Source organism: Sinohyriopsis cumingii, chromosome 1 (genome assembly GCF_028554795.1).
Source record: "Sinohyriopsis cumingii isolate HCF-2022 chromosome 1, ASM2855479v2, whole genome shotgun sequence".
Classification (NCBI taxonomy): domain Eukaryota; kingdom Metazoa; phylum Mollusca; class Bivalvia; order Unionida; family Unionidae; genus Sinohyriopsis; species Sinohyriopsis cumingii.
Window position 1 is genome coordinate 72,848,589 of NC_142961.1, and position 19,824 is coordinate 72,868,412.

General features: G+C 35.8%; 1 protein-coding gene across 1 annotated transcript in view; it reads left to right on the plus strand.

Moving 5' to 3' along the window:
* The window catches only part of LOC149807115 (caspase-7-like), a 40,032-nt gene that overhangs the window by 2,347 nt on the left and 17,861 nt on the right, over positions 1-19,824 (plus strand). The window contains exon 3 of the mRNA XM_089962215.1: positions 11,472-11,737. Coding sequence (XP_089818341.1) covers positions 11,472-11,737 — 266 coding nt within the window. The remainder of the gene's footprint in view (positions 1-11,471; positions 11,738-19,824) is intronic.

Below are 19,824 nucleotides of genomic sequence, written 5' to 3' on the forward strand. Positions count from 1 at the left end.
TTAAGTCTTGACATTTCATGCCGAGATGAAATGTTTAATTAAAATATGATACAATGCCACTGCTTTGTGCTGTCAAATTTTCATTCCTCAAGGTTTGTACAGTCATGAAGAATCTTTGAATTTGGTAGGTTGCCTTGAAAATTATTTGAATGTCAAAAATGTTGGCTTTATCCTTGAAGAATACTCAATTTGTTGAAAAACCTGAATTTTTTATGAAGATTTTTGAGTTCAGCTGTGGAAAGTCTAGGCATTCAAAAATAATAAAATAGTCTACCTTTTTATATTCAGAATTTTGAAGATTTCTATACATATTTTCCAAAATTATAATAAGTAAAATGATAGAAAATTGGATGCATTTAAAATGACATGTGACACCATTGGTTACCAGGTGGAATAATAATCCTTTGTTATATTGGTGTGCTAATCACATTAGTAAATACAGTAGATAATTGACTACCCCACTAGAAATAGCTGTGTTTCCAATGGAAAATGGGAGTAGGACCCACTTTACAGTTTGGTTTTAGTATTTAAGGGTGTCATGTACAATGCAAGGTGCAGAACTTATTAATGTTCCAAGGGTGGAAGAAAGGGAAAAAGCACAAGAGAATTAATCACTATATGTAAATTTGTCTGCTATCCCCATGCACCTATATATTTAGTCATTGACAACTATCACTACTTTTGTTTATTTTTATTCAGTAATAAACCTAATAATATATGAAGAAAGTTCAAATTTGTTCTTCGTGAAAACTTTGTGAAAAGTCCGTGGAAGAAAAATTGTATTCCACTGTCCAAATGTGTGAAGGTGGGTGGTTGAGAGATAGCAGTAATAATGATTTCCATTTGATTGTCCACTCACCAGATGGTTACAACAATGTAATTCTAGTTTGCTGCTGTCTTTTCTTCTCAGACCCTATAGGTTGTTTACCATTGGGTAGAGGCTTTTCGATTTTGGTACTGTTATTTCCAGGATCAGTGCCACTAGAGCTAAAAATGGGACTTTCTTTTCTGCATGACAAGTCAAGTTTTTTTATGCCTAATTTTCATCAGATTTCCAACTACATTTGGACAAGGGCAGTTCCCTATTGATTTAAAAAGCCAAGAAGTAAAAGGTTAAAGTCACTTGAGTTGACATCGTCATTTATTTTGTTGTCCAACTTCCTTAATCCAATTTTTATCAAGCTTCGTAGGTGGTGTACAGTTTGGCAGAGGTACAATCCCATTTACTCTTGAGTCCAGGTATCAAAGGTCAAGGTCACTGGAGCTAACATGGCCATTTGGGATTCCAAGTGATAAGTCTACTTTTATGTTTCTTGCACCTATTTTTAGATCAAAAGTTGAGGTTCATATGATGTAAAATTGAAGATCATAATTTTTTATTTATAATAGCTACAAACATTCTTCTGATGACTGTTTTTATTCTGACAGAAGGACTTGTCTTTAAACTGCTCCAGTGGCCTAGTGGTTAGAGCGTCCGCCTCGGATGCAGGATGTTGTGGGTTCGATCCCCGGGAGAGTCATACCAAAGACTTATAAAAATAGTACTAACAGCTGCCTCGCTTGGCACTTAGCTTTAAGAGGTTAGTGTTAGGACTGGTTGGCCTGGTGTCAGGATAATTTGACTGAGTGGGACATCATGCTATATGTCTGCGGCATGATGCCCCAGTGCTAGACATCACTGTTAACTGTCACACTGCAGACATCGTAGCGATATGACTGAAAAATTGTTAAAGCTACGTTAAAAATCCAAATCACACATGCACACTTGTCTTTAAAGAGAGGTTTTGCTGTATATTTATTGTGATTCTGGCTGGAAACATAAAGTTAACAGACTGAGTTTGGTCAAGAGTGAAAACTTATCTCAGACATCAGAATTTTCTGATCTCCAGGCCCAATGCCCATATTTTATCTGTCCAGTTGAATCTTCATGTGCGCACAGCAGACCAGCCAGCTCTTACCATTTTGCCGTAAGTCTTATAAAAATGACTCTTAAAATAACGGACCTACGGCATACTAGCAAAAACTACAGAAAAATTATCGCTGCCGAAAAATCTGGATAATTGGTTCATCCTTGTTTTATTTGGATCCGGGTTTCATTTTTGAATTAGTGAAATTAGTCAGGGAACCAAACTAACTTTACAGCAGCACCCCAAACTGCACCTATTTGTTCATACAAAGCTTCTGCATGATCATACTGTTGATTATAGAATTTTCAAAAATGGCATCCAGAAAGCGATGCATGTTTAAGACGGAAGGGAAAATAAGCTTCTAGAAAAGTCTTAATAATCAACACCGAAGATTAAAAAGGAGTAATCAGATGCTTGTGAATAAAAGCAAGAAGCCTTTGAGCTGCATAGGGTTTGGAACTAGAGTTTGTGCTAGTGGTAAATAAAGTCTGTGTGTACTTTACAAACTTTTCAGTTGAACGTCTTGTTTATCATCAGTGTGTTGAACTTTTAATTATGCTTTCCGGCTTTACAATAGCATTCATTGATATTTTGTTACACCTTACTGAAAACTGGTAAATCTTACAGAAAAAATCAAATGCGTTACTGAGATGGACTCGTCAGGGTTGGCAGGTCTGCCACAGCATGGAAATTTAATTTCTTCGCAAGAAGCTTGTAATTTCAGGCTGAAATGACTACAGCAATTTTTCAGTTTTGCACACACCTTTTGTTTTAGCTTTGTGGACTTGAACTTTTTTCAGACACAGTGGACTTTAACCTTTTTTCAGACACAAATCCAGTTAGCAGAATTATGTAAAAACCACTTAAGATGATAACCAGATTTGATAGGCATGTCTGCATGTAGAGGTAGATGTCCTGACTAGTTTTCCGTGCCATTTTGACAATTTCTCAGTTGTTTATAGATGATTAAACTTCTTTTGAGTTAGAATTTTTTGACAAAAGCTATTTGATCAAGATTAATAAAAAACAACCTGAGGTAGACAAATACAAAAGTGTGCATATGTAATTGACTGCATTAATTTCATGGAATTATAGCAAAATTTCAAAATTTTATAATTTTAGGAATTTTTAGGATGTATAGACACTTTTCTGTATGCTTGCAGGGGGCAAATGAGGGCATACTACTTAATAAAACACAAATCTAGTGGCCAGTGCAGGATACTACTTTATAAAACACAAATCTAGTGGCCAGTGCAGGATACTACTTTATAAAACACAAATCTAGTGGCCATTGCAGGGTACTACTTTATAAAACACAAATCTAGTGGCCAGTGCAGTTTGATCCATTAGTAGGATTTTAACCCAAAAACATTTTTCGGGACTTCAGCATGCTAGCCACCATGGATTATTCTGGTTTCAGAAGGTCAAATACACCAAAATCTGAAATCACATTGCCATTCTTGGCACCAAGTTTCATATATGAAATCATAGCACCAAACACATAATATGTGTGACAGATTTTGTGCTACAACCTGAAGATCACAGTCCAATAATTTTATAAATTTTTTCATGTGTGTGTATGTGGAGGAAACGGGATGTAAAATAATACTGTTTAAAAATTAAGTAATATTTATTAAAACTTGTTCTGAATTTTGATCATCCTGACATGAAGACCTTTCAAGTGTGCACAAATGATGCTGTCATCCATTAACAATTGCTATTTTCAACTTTGTCTTAAAAAGCTACTAATTCCCAGTTTCTGCCAAGTGTGGCACAGAGCATTTTAGAATTAAAAACTTCAAATTTGAATGAATAAATTGTCAGATGACATAGCCATTACTAAAAATCCCTTAAACAGCTTTTTCTCAAAAAAGACTTAAAACAGAAGATGACCAGATGTGATAGAAAGCATCTTGTTATGCTAGTATGACATCAGATATGTCCACTGTTACTAAAAATAGAACATTCTCTAAAGAACTTGTTTTCAAGAATGCCACATGGAATTTGATCAAAATCTCTGACAGAACACATCCTGGCAAGACTGCCTTTATATTTTATGCCAGTGACGATGATCTGCTGTCAAGTACAATAATTGCTGTTATTGAAAATTGAAGAATAAAACCTTTAAGTGATTTTTTTCTCAAACTGCTGAAGTTCTCACTCCATATTTTCATATTTTACAGATAGGTACAGTAGATTTGTACCTAAAAAGTGATTCCTGACATTTACACAATAAAAAAATGTTTTGTTTAAATTAAAAGTCGGGAATGGTTATGTTGACATAAATCATCTTGTTTTAAAAGCATTCAGTATTTACATGATACAACACATATCTAATTCAATATGATTACTAGTTAGCTTGAATATAAAACTATGTGCTCAAAGAAGAAATGTCCATTTTCAAAAAGAAAATATCTGTATCCATATAAAATTATATAAGTTTAGCCAGGAAAATTTTCTTTAAATTTGGTCCAAAGAAGGGCAAATTGAGGTATATAAATAGATCTCCATATGAGTGTAGTTGCAGAAGAGTTCATATGCCGGAAAAAGGTCAGGGCAAAAATATGGAATTTCATCTATACATGTATTTGAGACATTTTTGCCAGTTCACAATCTTGAATTAAATAGGGACATATAATTTTATTTTAAATCATAAGAGATGAAAAAAGTCACAGTACTGGGCCTGTTTCCATCTGGGATTCAACCATATGACATACATACATACATACATATGAGGAATGGAAATTTTGTGAAAAATCAATTGTAACCTTGAAGGTCATAGGCCACTGGACAGTAAATATTTTGTTACTCAGCTTTAGTTACAATATTTAATGTGTTGTTGTAATTTTGGGTTAATAAGAAAATTAACAGCGAGTAAAGGCAATAGTTGTCAAAATTATCCTGAAATCGGTTTAGTTTAAGCATTCAGTATCTACCAGATACTGTGTAAATGTAGCTCCGTATGATTACCACAGTGTTCAAATGCAAAATTTGCATATTTCAGCTATTTCTGGAGCACTTTTGCTGGCTCACAAGAGGAATAGTTCTGATTATAAAAGAAGATAAAATCAGAAATAGACTTGTAGAGAATTTAAATTTAGGTCATAAGAAATTAAAATGGTCTCAGTATTGGGCAGTTTTCACTGCCCGATAGAACCTCATACAGGCAGCATACATGTGAAGAAGTGAATTTCGTGAAAATTTTAGTATGATCTCTAAATAGTTTGACCTTGACAGAAAGCATCCTGACATAAATACCCTTCAGTTTTGTAGACAATTTCTGATCTGAAATCATGTCTGGCTACCTTTACTAAAAGTTGAAAAAAAATTAATGACTACCGGGTACATCCCATGAACTACTCAGTATGAAGTTTGTGATTTGATTTTTTTACATAGCTTTAACAATGTTTCAGTCATATAGCTATGATGCCTGCAATGTAGCATTTTATAGTGATATCTAGCACTGGGGCATCATGCCACAGACATGTACAATATGTCCCACCCAGTCACATTATCCTGACACCAGGCCGACCAGTCCTAACACTAACCTCTTAATGTTGAGCCCCAAGTGAGGCAGCTGCTAGTGCCATTTAAAAACGTCTTTGGTTTGACTTGGCAGGGATTCTAACCTGTAGTATTCTGCACTGAGGTTGACGCTTTAACCACATAGGCCTCTGGAACAGTCATATCAACTGCTAAGTAGAATTTTACCAAATTTAAATGAAAACAATCTGGTGTTAAGTGCTTTCAAACATATACAAATTATGCCAATTTACCATCAAATTTGACTTCCATTACTAAAAGAAAATATTCTTTCAACACGCTTGAAAAACCACCCAACAGAATTTGACCAAATTAAAGAAAACATTCTAGTCTGGAAGGCTTTTAAGTTTGTATTGATGGTACCAATCTGCCATTAGATATAGATGCGTTGTTGTTCTAGGGTTTAACACCATTTTTCAGCACAAGATAGGCTATACATGGCAGCCAGTATAACTGGTGGAGGAAGAACCCTGGAAAACCCAGGGAAGAACCACCGACCCATGAGAAGTTACTGGCAGGCTTTCCCACGTATACCCATGCTAGCCGAACCTTGGACTCGAACCCACGCAGACAGAGGTGAGATGGCAGTGATCCAAAATGGTGAGTACTTTAGACCACTCGGCCACTTGATGTAGATGCTATTTCTGTGAAAGAAAACAAACATGTAATCTAAATAACTGCTTAAAAGAATTTGACAAAATTTGATGAAAGTGTCCTAACTTCAATGCCTTTCAGTTTTATGCAAATGGTGTGATTCAGTCATGTTAGTAAAAGTTGAAAAATGTTTTTGACCAGATTTTGACCAGCTTTGAAGAAAGTATGCTGTCATATTGGACAAATAATGTGCAATGCACATATTAAGATACAGAAATGAGAGTGATCTTGAATCTAAGGTTGTGGCATTTACCTACATTTCTTAACATGTACACAGTGTAATATAAATAGAATGCAACACAATCTTGTCAGCAGTCTGTGCATTAGGCTTGCAGCTGACAGCTATTTATATCTCAACCATTGACAGTGTGCTTGTCAGTCAACTTGTGATTGTTTCATTTGCTCAATGTTTTGAACCTTGTATATGGCAGGATTCAGTTTGTATGATGTGTCTTTGTTGAATATATCTGATCATTTAGGTCAAACATTCTTAGTCTAGTCAAGATACTGTTTCATACTACTTGATATATACATGAAAAAGTAGATAATGCAGCCAGATGTACTTCCTGTTATATCAAAAATGAATACAAAACTCTGCAGTGGCTTACATACTTGAAATGGTATTTCATGAAAATAGAATGCTACTTATCAAAGGTTCTGTTAATGACCCAGCGCTAGACATCATTATAAACTGCCACACAATGGACATCGTAGTGATATGGCAGAAAAAAACCACACACACACATATGCAGTGTGAAACAATTGCTTGGGTAGGAAACACCTGTCTGTTGACTACTGAAATGGTAATTATTGAAATATATTTGTTGAAATATTTAGATGAAATGGTAATCACTTGACAATTATAGGGCTGTTCAACTTTAACCATCTTGACTTGTCAGGCCTGTTTTACCATCCATCATGTTTATTCAAATAATTACCATGAAGCATTTCATTTCTTACTTAAATCAATTATCCAGCAGTTGTGTGCTCCAACTTTGATGTCTTCATTGTGTTGCGATAAACTTGAAATATACAATATCAGTTTATTACTCAGACACAGTTAAAATCTTCTGCAGAATAATTTACCAGATGATGATTCATTTATAATGTAATGCCTAACTCTGGTTTTCCTTCACTTAATTTTCTGCCTAATGATGATCACTTGTTGTGTAAAGCCTAACCCCCACAAAAATGCATAGTTAAAAAGATAATTGTATATTGGTTAATTGTATATTGGTTAACTAAAACAGAATAATGTTCCCACTCATGCAGTCTCACACCTGTCATACAGCTCACATCTCTTATGCTTTCTCCATGTGATAACAAGAATGGACATGAGATTGTTTGAAGCTACAAGTTGCTAAAATGTTTTCACATATTGTTAAACATAATAGGATGAAAAGGAAAAATTAAGAAAAAGTGCATGTGAAATGGGACCTCTTGGTAAGAAATGTATACGAAACAAGACTTCTAGGTAAGAAGTACATGTGACACAGGATGTCCTGGTAAGAAATGCACATGCAAGACCTGTGTGTAAGAAATACATGTGAAACAGAACATTTTGGTTAAAAATGTTGCTATAGGGTTTAACACCATTTTCAGCACAATATAGGCTACACATGGTGGCCAGTATAAGTGGTGGGGGAAGAACCATCAACCGATGATAAGCTACTGATAAGCTTTGTCTTGGTTAGAAATATATATGAAACAATATATCTGTGTTAAAAATACATGTGAAAAATGACCTCTGGGTAATAAATACATGTGAAACAGGACCTCTGTGTAAGAAATGTGAAACAATAAATTTAGGTTAGAAATACCTGTGAAATAAGACATTGAGTTGGTAAATACATGTGGACATCTACAGTTGGTTAGAAAATAGAACACTGAAATATATTCTGTTAAAAGCGAGCTGCAGTAGCACAGTTGGTGGAGCATTGGACTTGTAAACCAAGGGTTGCAGTTTCAGTTTTCACCCAGCCCAGCCTGGGTCAGCTGCTTCATTGTGTCCTTGGGAAAGTCATTTAGTTGCCATTTAGTCAGTGTGTCCTTGGGAAAGTCACTCTAAGTTACGATTTCCTCAGTGTCCTTGGGAAAGTCACTCAAAGTTACCATTTCCTCACAGCGTTCTTGGGAAAGTCACTCTAAGTTACCATTTCCTCACAGTGTCCTTGGGAAAGTCACTCTAAGTTACCATTTCCTCATAGTGTCATTGGGGAAAGTCACTCTAAGATACCATTTCCTCAGTGTCCTTGGGAAAGTCACTCTAAGTTACCATTTCCTCACAGTGTTCTTGGGAAAGTCATTCTAAGTTACCATTTCCTCACAATGTCCTTGGGAAAGTCACTCTAAGTTACCATTTCCTCACAGTGTTCTTGGGAAAGTCACTCTAAGTTACCATTTCCTCACAATGTCCTTGGGAAAGTCACTCTAAGTTACCATTTCCTCACAGTGTCCTTGGGAAAGTCACTCTAAGTTACCATTTCCTCATAGTGTCCTTGGGAAAGTCACTCTAAGTTACCATTTCCTCACAGTGTCCTTGATAAAGTCACTCTAAATTACTATTTCCTCACAGTGTCTTTGGAAAAGTCACTCTAAGTTAATGTTTCCTCACAGTGTCCTTGGGAAAGTCACTTTAAGTTACCATTTCCACATAGTGTCCTTGGAAAGTCACTTTAAATTATCATTCCTTACAGTGTCCTTGGGAAAGTCACTTTAAGTTACCATTTCCTCATAGTGTCCTGGAAAGTCAGTTAATTACCATTTCCTCGCAGTGTCCTTGGGAAAGTCACATAGTTGCCGTTTCCATAGTTTGATATAGTCAATAATCATCATGCTAAAAGTGCTGTTAAAATATTATCAGTCAACAAACCAACCAACAAACCAATCATTAATTATGCAAAATACAATTCAATCATATTTTTTTTGTAGTGCATACTAGTAATTAAACAGTTTTGTTACTGTCAGTGTGCATAAATAAATTAAATATAACCATGCATTTGATATAGGTTTAATGTCATTTTACCCTAACCAGCTTGTTTATAGTTTATTAATACATGTACATATATTCTAAAGCTTATTGGAATTCTGGGATTAAAATAAATCTGAATTACAGTGGAAAATCCCATGGCACTTCACTTGCCATATAGTTCAAGATATAATTTTGCCTTAGTGCAAATTCTGACCTGATTTCAACTGGTGGTACTAATCATTACTGTATGTTCCAAAAAGATACTTTTTAAGCACACCAGACAAGGGCTTGGTATCACAAAAACTTCTGTACCATATACTACCATGATAGGTACCATGGTATACAGTACAACAGTTATATTGGGGACCAGCAATTTAATCTTCTGGGCAGGGGCCTAACACTTTAAAAAAAAAACACTTCCATCGGTTCATCGTTGGTAAAATATCTTGCTCTGATTTAAAGCAAAACAACACCTTTCTATTATATAGCCATATATTATTTGAACTAATATTACTTGAGATAAAACAATAAAATCTCTCAACTCAAAAGAAAATCATATCCCCCTCCCCCATTAATTTAATGGCTGGTACCTTAATATATTTGATGAATGTGCTGTATTGTATAAGTTGCTGTCTTAAGTTAAATGTGATGATTATGTTTACTGATTTGATTCTAATGATCTCAAACTATGTAAAAGAATGAAGCAAAACCAATAAGTTTAGTAAAATTAACAAAACAGTTTGTTTCCCTCTAATGCAGAATGAAAATTCAAAAGACAGTTTTGTGAATTAAATCCCAAATAATGTTCTCTCATAAGTTTGGAAGTATAGAATGTTCCAAATGAATTCCAGTAATATTGAATATCCTGCTGTACTCTTGATTGTCATGATGTACCATAGTGATGTAATCCAGAATGTCTTTAAATGAGTTCTCAGTAATCCCAAAGTAGCTTTTTAGTCCAAAATATCAATGAGCACTTTGTAATTTAAGTGAATAGTTTAAATAAAATTCCTCTCAAATTATATTTGAACATAACTGTGACCTCACATCATAGATTCCCAAAGACTGAGATGAAACATGAATGAAAAATTTGTTTCCAAAATCAGCATACAGTATATTCAAACTGTCCCCTGGCTTATGGTGGAACAGAATATTCTGGAAAACTAATATTTCTGATAGAAAATTCCACCAAATTGTGGACAAGTTCACTTAAGGAACTGTCTAAACGCATAAACAACATCAGGTCTTGAACTCAAATTCAAGTCAACAGTCAACATCTCATTTACTTCTTAGATTAAATTAAATATTCATAACATTACACTATAGCTGACACCCTGTGAAAGACAATGTACTGATAGTAGAGAGTTTGTTCATAGGATAGAAAACATTGACACAGAAGCCTGCAATTTAATAGCTACATTATTAATATAATAGGCAGGGAAACTTAGAGGGGGATGCCAACACCCAGACAAGATATTTATCAGAGCATGTTAGTAAACATAAAACACACTGACCCAACAAATAAGAAAATATTTAGTAAACTTGAGGATTAGAATTACATAAGATACAAACATTAAACATTGCTTGCTGAGAATCTGTGCAGACTTAAAAAGGAATACATGTGTAAAACACATTAACATATCCCAGTAAATAGCTAACAAATGAATTTCCCTCACCGATATTAAAAAAATTGGATTTGGCCCAAATATCTTTCACAATATCCCATTTGACTACCACATTGGCTTTTGTGAGACATGTCAACCATGTTATTAAAAAGTTTCTTAATATAATCAAATTTTTAATATTCAAAATTCTTAAGAAAATACATCTCTTTGGTTAAAGAAATAATGTTAATATCACTAAATTCAGAACCAGGTTACTCGTGAATTTCAGTAGAGTCCATGCTGACAGAAACCACTAAAGTACTGTACAGTGAAAAAGTACCTTTAAGGTACCAGCAGGAAAAATACAATAGTACACTGGTATACAGGTAATGTACCAGCAGGAAAAATACAGTAGTACACTGGAATACGAGTAGAGTACCAGCAGGAAAAATACAGTAGTACACTGGTATACACATAATGTACCAGCAGGAAAAATACAGTAGTACACTGGTATATAGGTAATGTACCAGCAGGAAAAATACAGTAGAACACTGGTATACAGGTAATGTACCAGCAGGAAAAAGGTAATTCTGTGCACTCTTTAACACCAGACCAATACAAGGTGAATTGTGCAAGTCTGTATCAGTGTATCAAGATAATGAATTCTTATTAAATGTTAACATAAATTACACTCTGTCTTTTCCTTACAATCCTTTGATTTCATTTTCATATTGAATGAAGCTAACATTTTTAACCTTCATTTCAACATCACTGAATCCCACATTTTTTCAGGTCTGCAACACCGTCAATAAAGAAGGCAGACCATGAAAGTGGGCAATATAGCTGGAACTGGAACAAATGCAAGTTGTTGCTGTTCCAGAATAATCAGTGCAGTGTCGAAGTCAATGGAAAACAAGCAACATACACACGCAAGCCATCGGAATGGGAAAGAGATGAGCTGAAACATTGTTTTAAAACCCTGCTTGGAGATGCTGAAATGGATTTAAAGGAATATTGTAACTGTACAGCAGTAGAGTTAGCAAATATATTTGATAAAGGTATTTCAGTAATAAATGTAGATGTGTATAACTTTGCCTTGTAAATTTCATAACAGAATGGATCAGTTGTCATGCTAGCCATCGTGACTAAAAATAGTAAAATTAATTGTCTTAATTTTTGTCTTCAAATACATCATCTGATCATAATACCTTAGCACAACTACTACTTAGCAAATACAGCCCTCACAAGCTAAAAGCTTACCTATGATAGCTAAAAGTTGTCTGCCCATTTTTGTGGTAGTCAGACAGAGTGATCACCCCTTAAATATATGGATTGTCATCAGATCGTGTCTGTACATCAGTTACAGCTTCCAGTCATGGTAAGTAGCATGATCTTTAGAGAGCTCATGGTAATCCACCATTAAGAATAGACTGTATACATTGCCAAGCGAGTTGGAGGAGTTGCTCTACACTGTAAATGTTATAGAGGAGATTTGTAAAGTTGAGGGCTTACCAGAAAATAAGAGAATCAGGCAAATGTTTTCAGCCACAGCTACACATACAGCCCCAGCTAGACCTTTGCCTCAACTGGAGAAGATGCTTTTGGTTGAACCAATAAGACTTCTACTACAAATGTATGGCAGTCAGCCTACTCTTCTGGTGATAATATGAGGCAGATCAACAGAGGCAAATTAAGCTCAGATACTGTTTCACTTGATGCAAGGGGGACCAGTTTTGTGAATCTAATATCCCATAACCTCTCCCAGCATGATGCGCCAAGGACTAACAGGGAGGGTAAGATGGCCCTATTCCATCAGGATCAGACTCTGCTGTTAAAATTAGATTGCACAAGGTCAACTCAAAAGCCAGTCTTGCCTCATCTTCACTAGCCAAGGTTCTGATATGATAACCCCATCTACATGTTGGAGGATCAAGCAGATGTATTGGGTCTTTGTCCTAACAACATCTATTGGATTTTATGAGTTGCCTCCTTTAGTGTGTGATGCCAACTAACCAGTAGCATGGTGCATTGTACATCGTCCGATATTGTAGAAGCAATTGACCTAAAACGGATACTTTGTAAGTTTAACATTGAGTATGTCTATGTACCAGAGGGAAGCCATTACAGGTGTATTTGAGTGAAAGGTATTTGTTCAAACAGACTTATTTATCAGTCCATTCAGGTTGTGTGCTCCTCTTGTCTCGATCATGCAGAAGCAGTGTTCAAATTTGAACAGCTTAATTTTGATTGGATGTGGTGGCTTGCCATCACATTCAGTGAAATTTACAGACCTGAGGCACAGAAATATCTGCTCAATACACAATGGAGTAGATAGTGCATCACATCGGAACCATGGCTAGCTAAGATGGTCATGCCTATAATGTTGGTACTGCTTATGTAGATCACATTTTCTGTCGCAACATCAGAGTACTGGCACTGATAGGAATCGGTCTAATCATTATAGTGCCACAATGCATCCAGCTTGACCAGTGTAGTGTCACAGTAACCATTTGATATGAACTCAACTTGACCAATAGTGTGAACCAATCCATACCATTATGGGGCCAAATGGACCTAGTCCCATCTCATTCCTATGCAATCAAAGATCACCACCTAACAGTCTTAGGACAGTCCTTCAGAACTATTATGGTTTTTGTTTTTGATATGTTTCAGCCCCATATCTCAATCAGGATGGACTTTGAGTGTGGTTTTGCTGTCACTTTTTCAGGTTTGTTAACACCATCTCAAATTTCACAAGAGGCATGTATGTCTTCAATAGGTAATGAATCATGCTTATAAGTGCCATCATCTTTACTTAGCCCAATGATGACAAATGAGGACTCTGCCTTCCATGCATTGACTGAAGATGTGGTTCACCTGTTGCAACTGGAAGTTTTCCATCACCTCTTGCTCTGTCAACAACATTGTTCGTCCCATCGTCTTTTGATCGATTAGTCAAGAAAAACTAACCAGTATTCAAATAGTTACCATGCTCTAGATGAGTAGTTGATTTATTATGTTGTATAGAAATGCAAATAAAGTACCCAAGTATCAACAGAAGTTTTTTTTTTTGCACAGCAATGACCTCCACCCAGTTTAAATGATGCACATTATATACCTACAGTATGGAGTTTCATAAAAAGGTCCCGGCTGTTGACAGAGAACATAGCTTACCCGGGAATATCAAAGCCATTAGTTGTAAGGATGGACCACAAACACTTCAATAACACACAATACTAGCTGGTTAGCAATGTCATTGCCATAGACTTTATTCTGCATCACAAGGCAGTGCTTAGATCACAGCCTTTGTCCTCTAATGTGCTCTTTAATAGCCATGTGGAAGATGCACATGTACAGGCCTACAGGGAGACAAATCTGCCTTAATACCAGCATCAGAGACTGCAGTGATTGTTTCAGGATAGGTATCAGTGGAATAGAAAGGACTGCCTTAGGGAATGCCACATGGGAAAACAGTCCTACATTCCTTATGTTCACAGTCATGGTTCTTGAGAACTCAAGTGGACATACATAGAGAGATGGGGATCATTTGTGTCCCTGTTTTTCTCCACTCCACCATCCTTCCATAAAAAAAAATAACATGCTCACATTTGGCATTGTCAGATATCCCAGTTTGGGAAAGGGTGGAAGAGTCAGCCACATTGTTGTAGAATGGGATGATCCATGGATCCTGCATGTAGGTTCAGAGGGTCTAGATATCACATTCAGTGTCCTTCTCATCTTGTCTAGGACTCCTACAAATACATACATCCCAAAAGATCTATTTAAAGCAGACAGTCTGCAGCATAACATAGTCTTGACACAAAACACATAGGTACAGATTTTTCAAAGCATAAAATAACTGTTCTGATTTTTCCAGACTGGCTTTGGTACCAAAGGCCAACAGCACTCTTTAGCCAGTTATAGGCTTGTGCTGTCAATCATTTCTTATGGGCACCGTGGCTCAGAATGGAAACAACAAGACTTATTCAAAATGTTGTTCAGAAGGGAGACTTTGGAATCCGTTCACATCTGCAAGATGCATGCCTACATGATCCAATTCACAAGTCCTCAAGAAATTCCTTTGGTTCACCTTTAGGGATACATACCAGTACAGGGTTCCCTTTTGGTCCCAACATCAGTCCCTGGGTCTTTACAAGATTTATGGACAGAGTAGAGTCTCACTTTAAGACCATGTCCTTGTCCATGAGATTCATCTACCTAGATGACATAGAACCCAAAAAAACCAGGTGAGTTATATTTTAAGTCATAACTTGAATTCCCTTGACTCACTTGTACTCAGCATAGGATTCCTTGTTAACTAGGACAAATCCAATATTTACCCATCTCAGGATTTCATGGATGTGGGTATGGAGTTCAAAACTAAGCTGAAGAAAGTCTGTTTTCCTCAGGAACATGTTTTGAAACTCATTCTGGAGGTGGCATCAGTTCTTGAAAACAATTTGCATCTCAGCCGGAGAATTCCTATGTCAACTGGGGTTCCTCAGTGCAGCAGCAGATCTCTTCATACTGAGTCTCCCGTTCATTAGACCATTACAGATCATACTGGTACACCAACAGTGACAAAACTATGTCCGCTGGAATAAACAGTCTAAGTTTTCCATTTGCACGATGTCACATATCAGCATATGAGAAAAACTTACTTGGCTTATGGCGGGTGTTTACTGGAATAAAGATTTGTATTGATGCAAGCACAGCAAGCTGGGTTGTCCCATTCATACCATTGTTTCTATAGGCCACTGCAGGATTTACTTTTTGCACATGAATATTCTAGAGATGAAGGTCATTGTGAAAGCATCTCATTACTGGTTTGAGATTCTTATGGAAAGGGTGTACTCATTCTATCCAACAACTCCCCTGTGATGAATTATCTCAGAAGGCAAGTGTGAAAGCAGGGACCAGATCACCAGGTCTTTGCCTTCTGGTTTATGATTTTCTGTGATGTCATCAACTGTTATGTATATCTGTATTGTGCATTTAACTTTTGTCCATGATTGTAGATTGTAATGAACATGTGTAAGCAGATTATTACATAGCTATTTCTTGTTTGTGATCATAGATTATATTTGAAGATAATAATGCTTTAAATAGGTTGTCTACCTTAGTCTGAGTTCTAGGCCCAGCTCCGATTATGACCTTAGATTGTTCTAGAAAATTAACTGTTCAATTTGGGTAATTTTCAGTTGTGATGATCGAGTATTGCATCATAAGTCTTTTGGGCATTGTATAGCAACATAAAGTCAGGTGGGAAAATATTGCAACAGAGATCAAGTAGAGATGTATATAAGGGAGGAAGAGTTGTGTGGATGTATATCTGGAGGAAGAAGTAATAATTAATCCAAGTATAAGGGGAAGTGTAGAATTTTCTCACAGTGGTGCAAGCAAGGATACATTCCTTTGTTTATGGTTTCATTACCCTAAATAACTAACTTCGTGGCTTTTTTATGTAAAGAAGTTGGGACCCATCAGGATAAAAGAGTACCATACCACAATATCAGATTATATTAATAATAATAATAATAATAATAATAATATATTTCATCATCACAGGATGGATGATATAGGACAGAACAAAGACCTCTCTGACATTCCAGCAAACATTGATTTGTCAGGACTGAAGGCTTTGACCATTGGAATCTTCCTTGGGTTTTGACATGGTTGAATAAGGGACCTTTGAACCTCTCTCTAGAGTATCATTGGGTTATCACTGACATAAGACCTGCTTCCTACTCATCGTACCACAACAGCAGGATGGGTGAAATACATGCCTTGTCACCTGATTCAAACTATCAACAGTTCCTTGTTGAATTTTCAGTTTCAGTCCTTATGTCCCCACCTTCATTGCCATGGAGATGTTCACACTAATGGGTAATCATTTGTTTGTGGTGAAACCTCTTTCCATATTGAACCCTTCATCTCAGGGCTGTCAACATGTCCCAGTGAGGGCTTTAAAGTGGTATGTAAAATGAACCAAGCCAGTGTGAAGAGGAAGATTTCATCTAATGTTACTTTTGAAATAGGGAAAGGTCATCAAATCTTTGCTTAACCTCTATCATCCTGGATATGATTGGTTATTCACTCTGCATGCACAGAATTAACCCAAGATCAAATGATGTTATTATGGATTTCAGCTCATGAAGTTAGGGCATTTGCCACCAGCATTGCATTATTACACATCTGTTCCCTTATCATAATTATACAAGTCATTGGATGTTGGTCAGAGTCTACTTTCTCTAGTTCATATCTCTGAGATTTTTCATCCCGGAAGGCTTAGTTAGTCTTTGTGGAACATATAGTTGCTGTAGCAGTGCAACAAACTACCATCCCATGTCATTTGGCAGCTTCTTAAGGATGTGGCACTGCAACTTCCACTGGATTTGCAGGGGAACATTTTTTTTATTTTCTGGTAGCTGCATCTAGGCATATGGAGCCACTGCTTCAGCTGGGTATATCAAAGTTTTATGAGTTGCCTCACAATTTTAAGGGACGAGAGAAAGCTATTCTTCAGGGTAAGGGGATGTAACAATTGCCACCACTTACCTATTCTTCTAACATACATTGTATTATGATCGGTAAATATATTTGAAAACCAAACAAATGTTTGATTCACCTTTCTGAACTCCCAGCAGTCATATGGTACTAACAGAGTGTACATTCTTATTAATTAGTAAGTTAAACAGAGATGGGACTTAGTGTCAGTGGCATTATTTGAGAGGAAATCACTCAGACTCCAGCCTATTTGGATTTGCAACTTTTAGCTTTCTAAATATTTTAGCTTGAAAGTGTCGGATTTGTGAGGTAGGCATTTTACTCACAAGGTATTATGATCAGGTAATTATTATCGAAGAAACATACTTTATTCCAAAAATTGGTTCTTGTAATAATACGGTAATACATGTATGCAAATTTATTTGGCTTGTTTACTTCACTTACAACAAACAAACAACAAACAACAACAAACAAACAAAAAAGCAAGTACTTTGCATTGATCTAGAAATTAAAAATTGATTTGAAAGAAGTCAGTATTTACATTGTGTAATGACTTATTAAAATATAAACATTTCATTATTTTAAATAATCATTGTATAAACTGAACACTACATTTTTTACAGGTGAAACTGTCAATCAAAACGTCAGACGTTTTGACAGGTGGAACTGTCGAATAGAACATCATGAGACTTTTGGATAGGTGAAATTGTCAATCAGAACATTATCAAACTTTTGGACAGGTGGAACTGTCAAATAGAACATCATCAGACTTTTGGATAGGTGAAACTGTCAATCAGAACATTATCAAACTTTTGGACAGGTAGAACTGTCAATGGGAACGTTACCTCAACCTTTTCTGTTGCATGGTTAGAGAGAAAGATCTGGAATGTAAATAGTAATCATTTTGAATTGTCCACAACCTGGTCATTGTTATTGCATCATAATAACGTTACTGATATCACATTGATTCTGCTATATGTATTTGCAAATAACATAAGCTGAAGTGAAAGGCTATTGAAGCTGAATACTTCTTTTGGTGTGATTTGCATTGCATTGCAATATATATTTAACATGCAGGTATGTCGTTGTTGAAACATCAAATGTTATTTTCAGCACCTTTCTTAAAATATGAGTTTCTTTTCTTGCCATATCTAATAAGATATTTGCCCACTAAATACTACCAATTTATAAGTTGCCAGCATGGTTACTTAACTTATGAGTCATTCTCTCAAAGAGTGGCATTTATTAGAATTTATATTTGTCAACCAAAATCCTACCAATTTAGAAACTATCATACCAGCTATAACATGACTTGTCAACAAAAGACATAATTTTTTGTATTAAACCCAAATAAAAAACCTTGATTTTCATTAATCTTAGCAACGAAAAAGAAAAAAAAACAAAGAGACCATCCTTTAGTATAATAAATGACTGTAACCAGTCTCAATAGTACATTGTCCTGCTTGGTGCTCAAGAAAATTGTCCTTGGGGCAGGTCATACAGTTGATGACAGAGGCAATCCAAATGTAAAATGATCAGATATAAATAACCACCATTTCACAGATTATTTAATTAGCTGACAACAGCTAAGTATTATGTCCTCTGAGTGCTCCTGTGGGTGAGCCCTTTATTCTAATTTGCATATGTAAAGTACCCTGAATGGAACAACCCATTTCATTTGAAATTAGGTAAATGATAGAAATGCCTGGTGAAGAACAAAGTTGTCACAAATTGCAGGGCTCCCAAATGTGTCTGGAATTCTGGAAAAGATATAAAAATTGAAAATAGCTTTTCCAGATCTTGAAAATATCTGGACAAAATTATTAAAAAAATACTAACCAAGACCACACTAGTCAATCTGTCCCTGTGGGGATAAAAGGTGCAAAATCTGCCAACATATGATAGAAACCAGGGCATTTTCTAGCACAGTGACTAGAGAAAAACTTAACATAATTGGTCCAAACAAAATGTGCAAAACAGAATGTAATTTATCTCATCACATGTAAGATCTGTAGCATCCAATATGTCTGAGAGACTGAAAAACTGCACAAAAGGATCAACCTTCGTCGATCTGATTAGGTGACAAAGAAGCTGTACAGAAGCCCAGTCCCAGAACACTTCTCCTCCCGTGGCCACACTTTCAGTGATGTAACACTTATAGCAATTGCTCACAACCCCAAATGGAGTTCTGAAACCAGGGTAAAAAAAGGTATCTTACTGGATATGCCACCTTAAAACATTGAAACCAAGTGGTTTAAACCAAGAAGACTAGAAAAAGACAGCCATTCACAAATAAAATTATCTTTTTGCAGCTGACATGTTTTCTTTTCAATAATTCTCTAAATTTGCTTATTAGTCATCCAATAGCCTATAATTACCACTTTAACAATGAAATATCTGGGATATAATTTGCACATACATATATTTACATAAAATAACATGTTGCTATGGCTTATCAATTTCTAGGCCAATATAAAATATCTTCCAGCATCCGTAACAAGTCGTAGTCATGTAAAATTTTGCAAAGACAACGGTTTTTCTGTTTTATTTGTTTGTCTTGTCTATATTTTGTATTTGCCTTTGAAAAGGACTTATTAAGAGTGAAAAACACTTAGGCTAGTTAGATACTAGTTTTGCA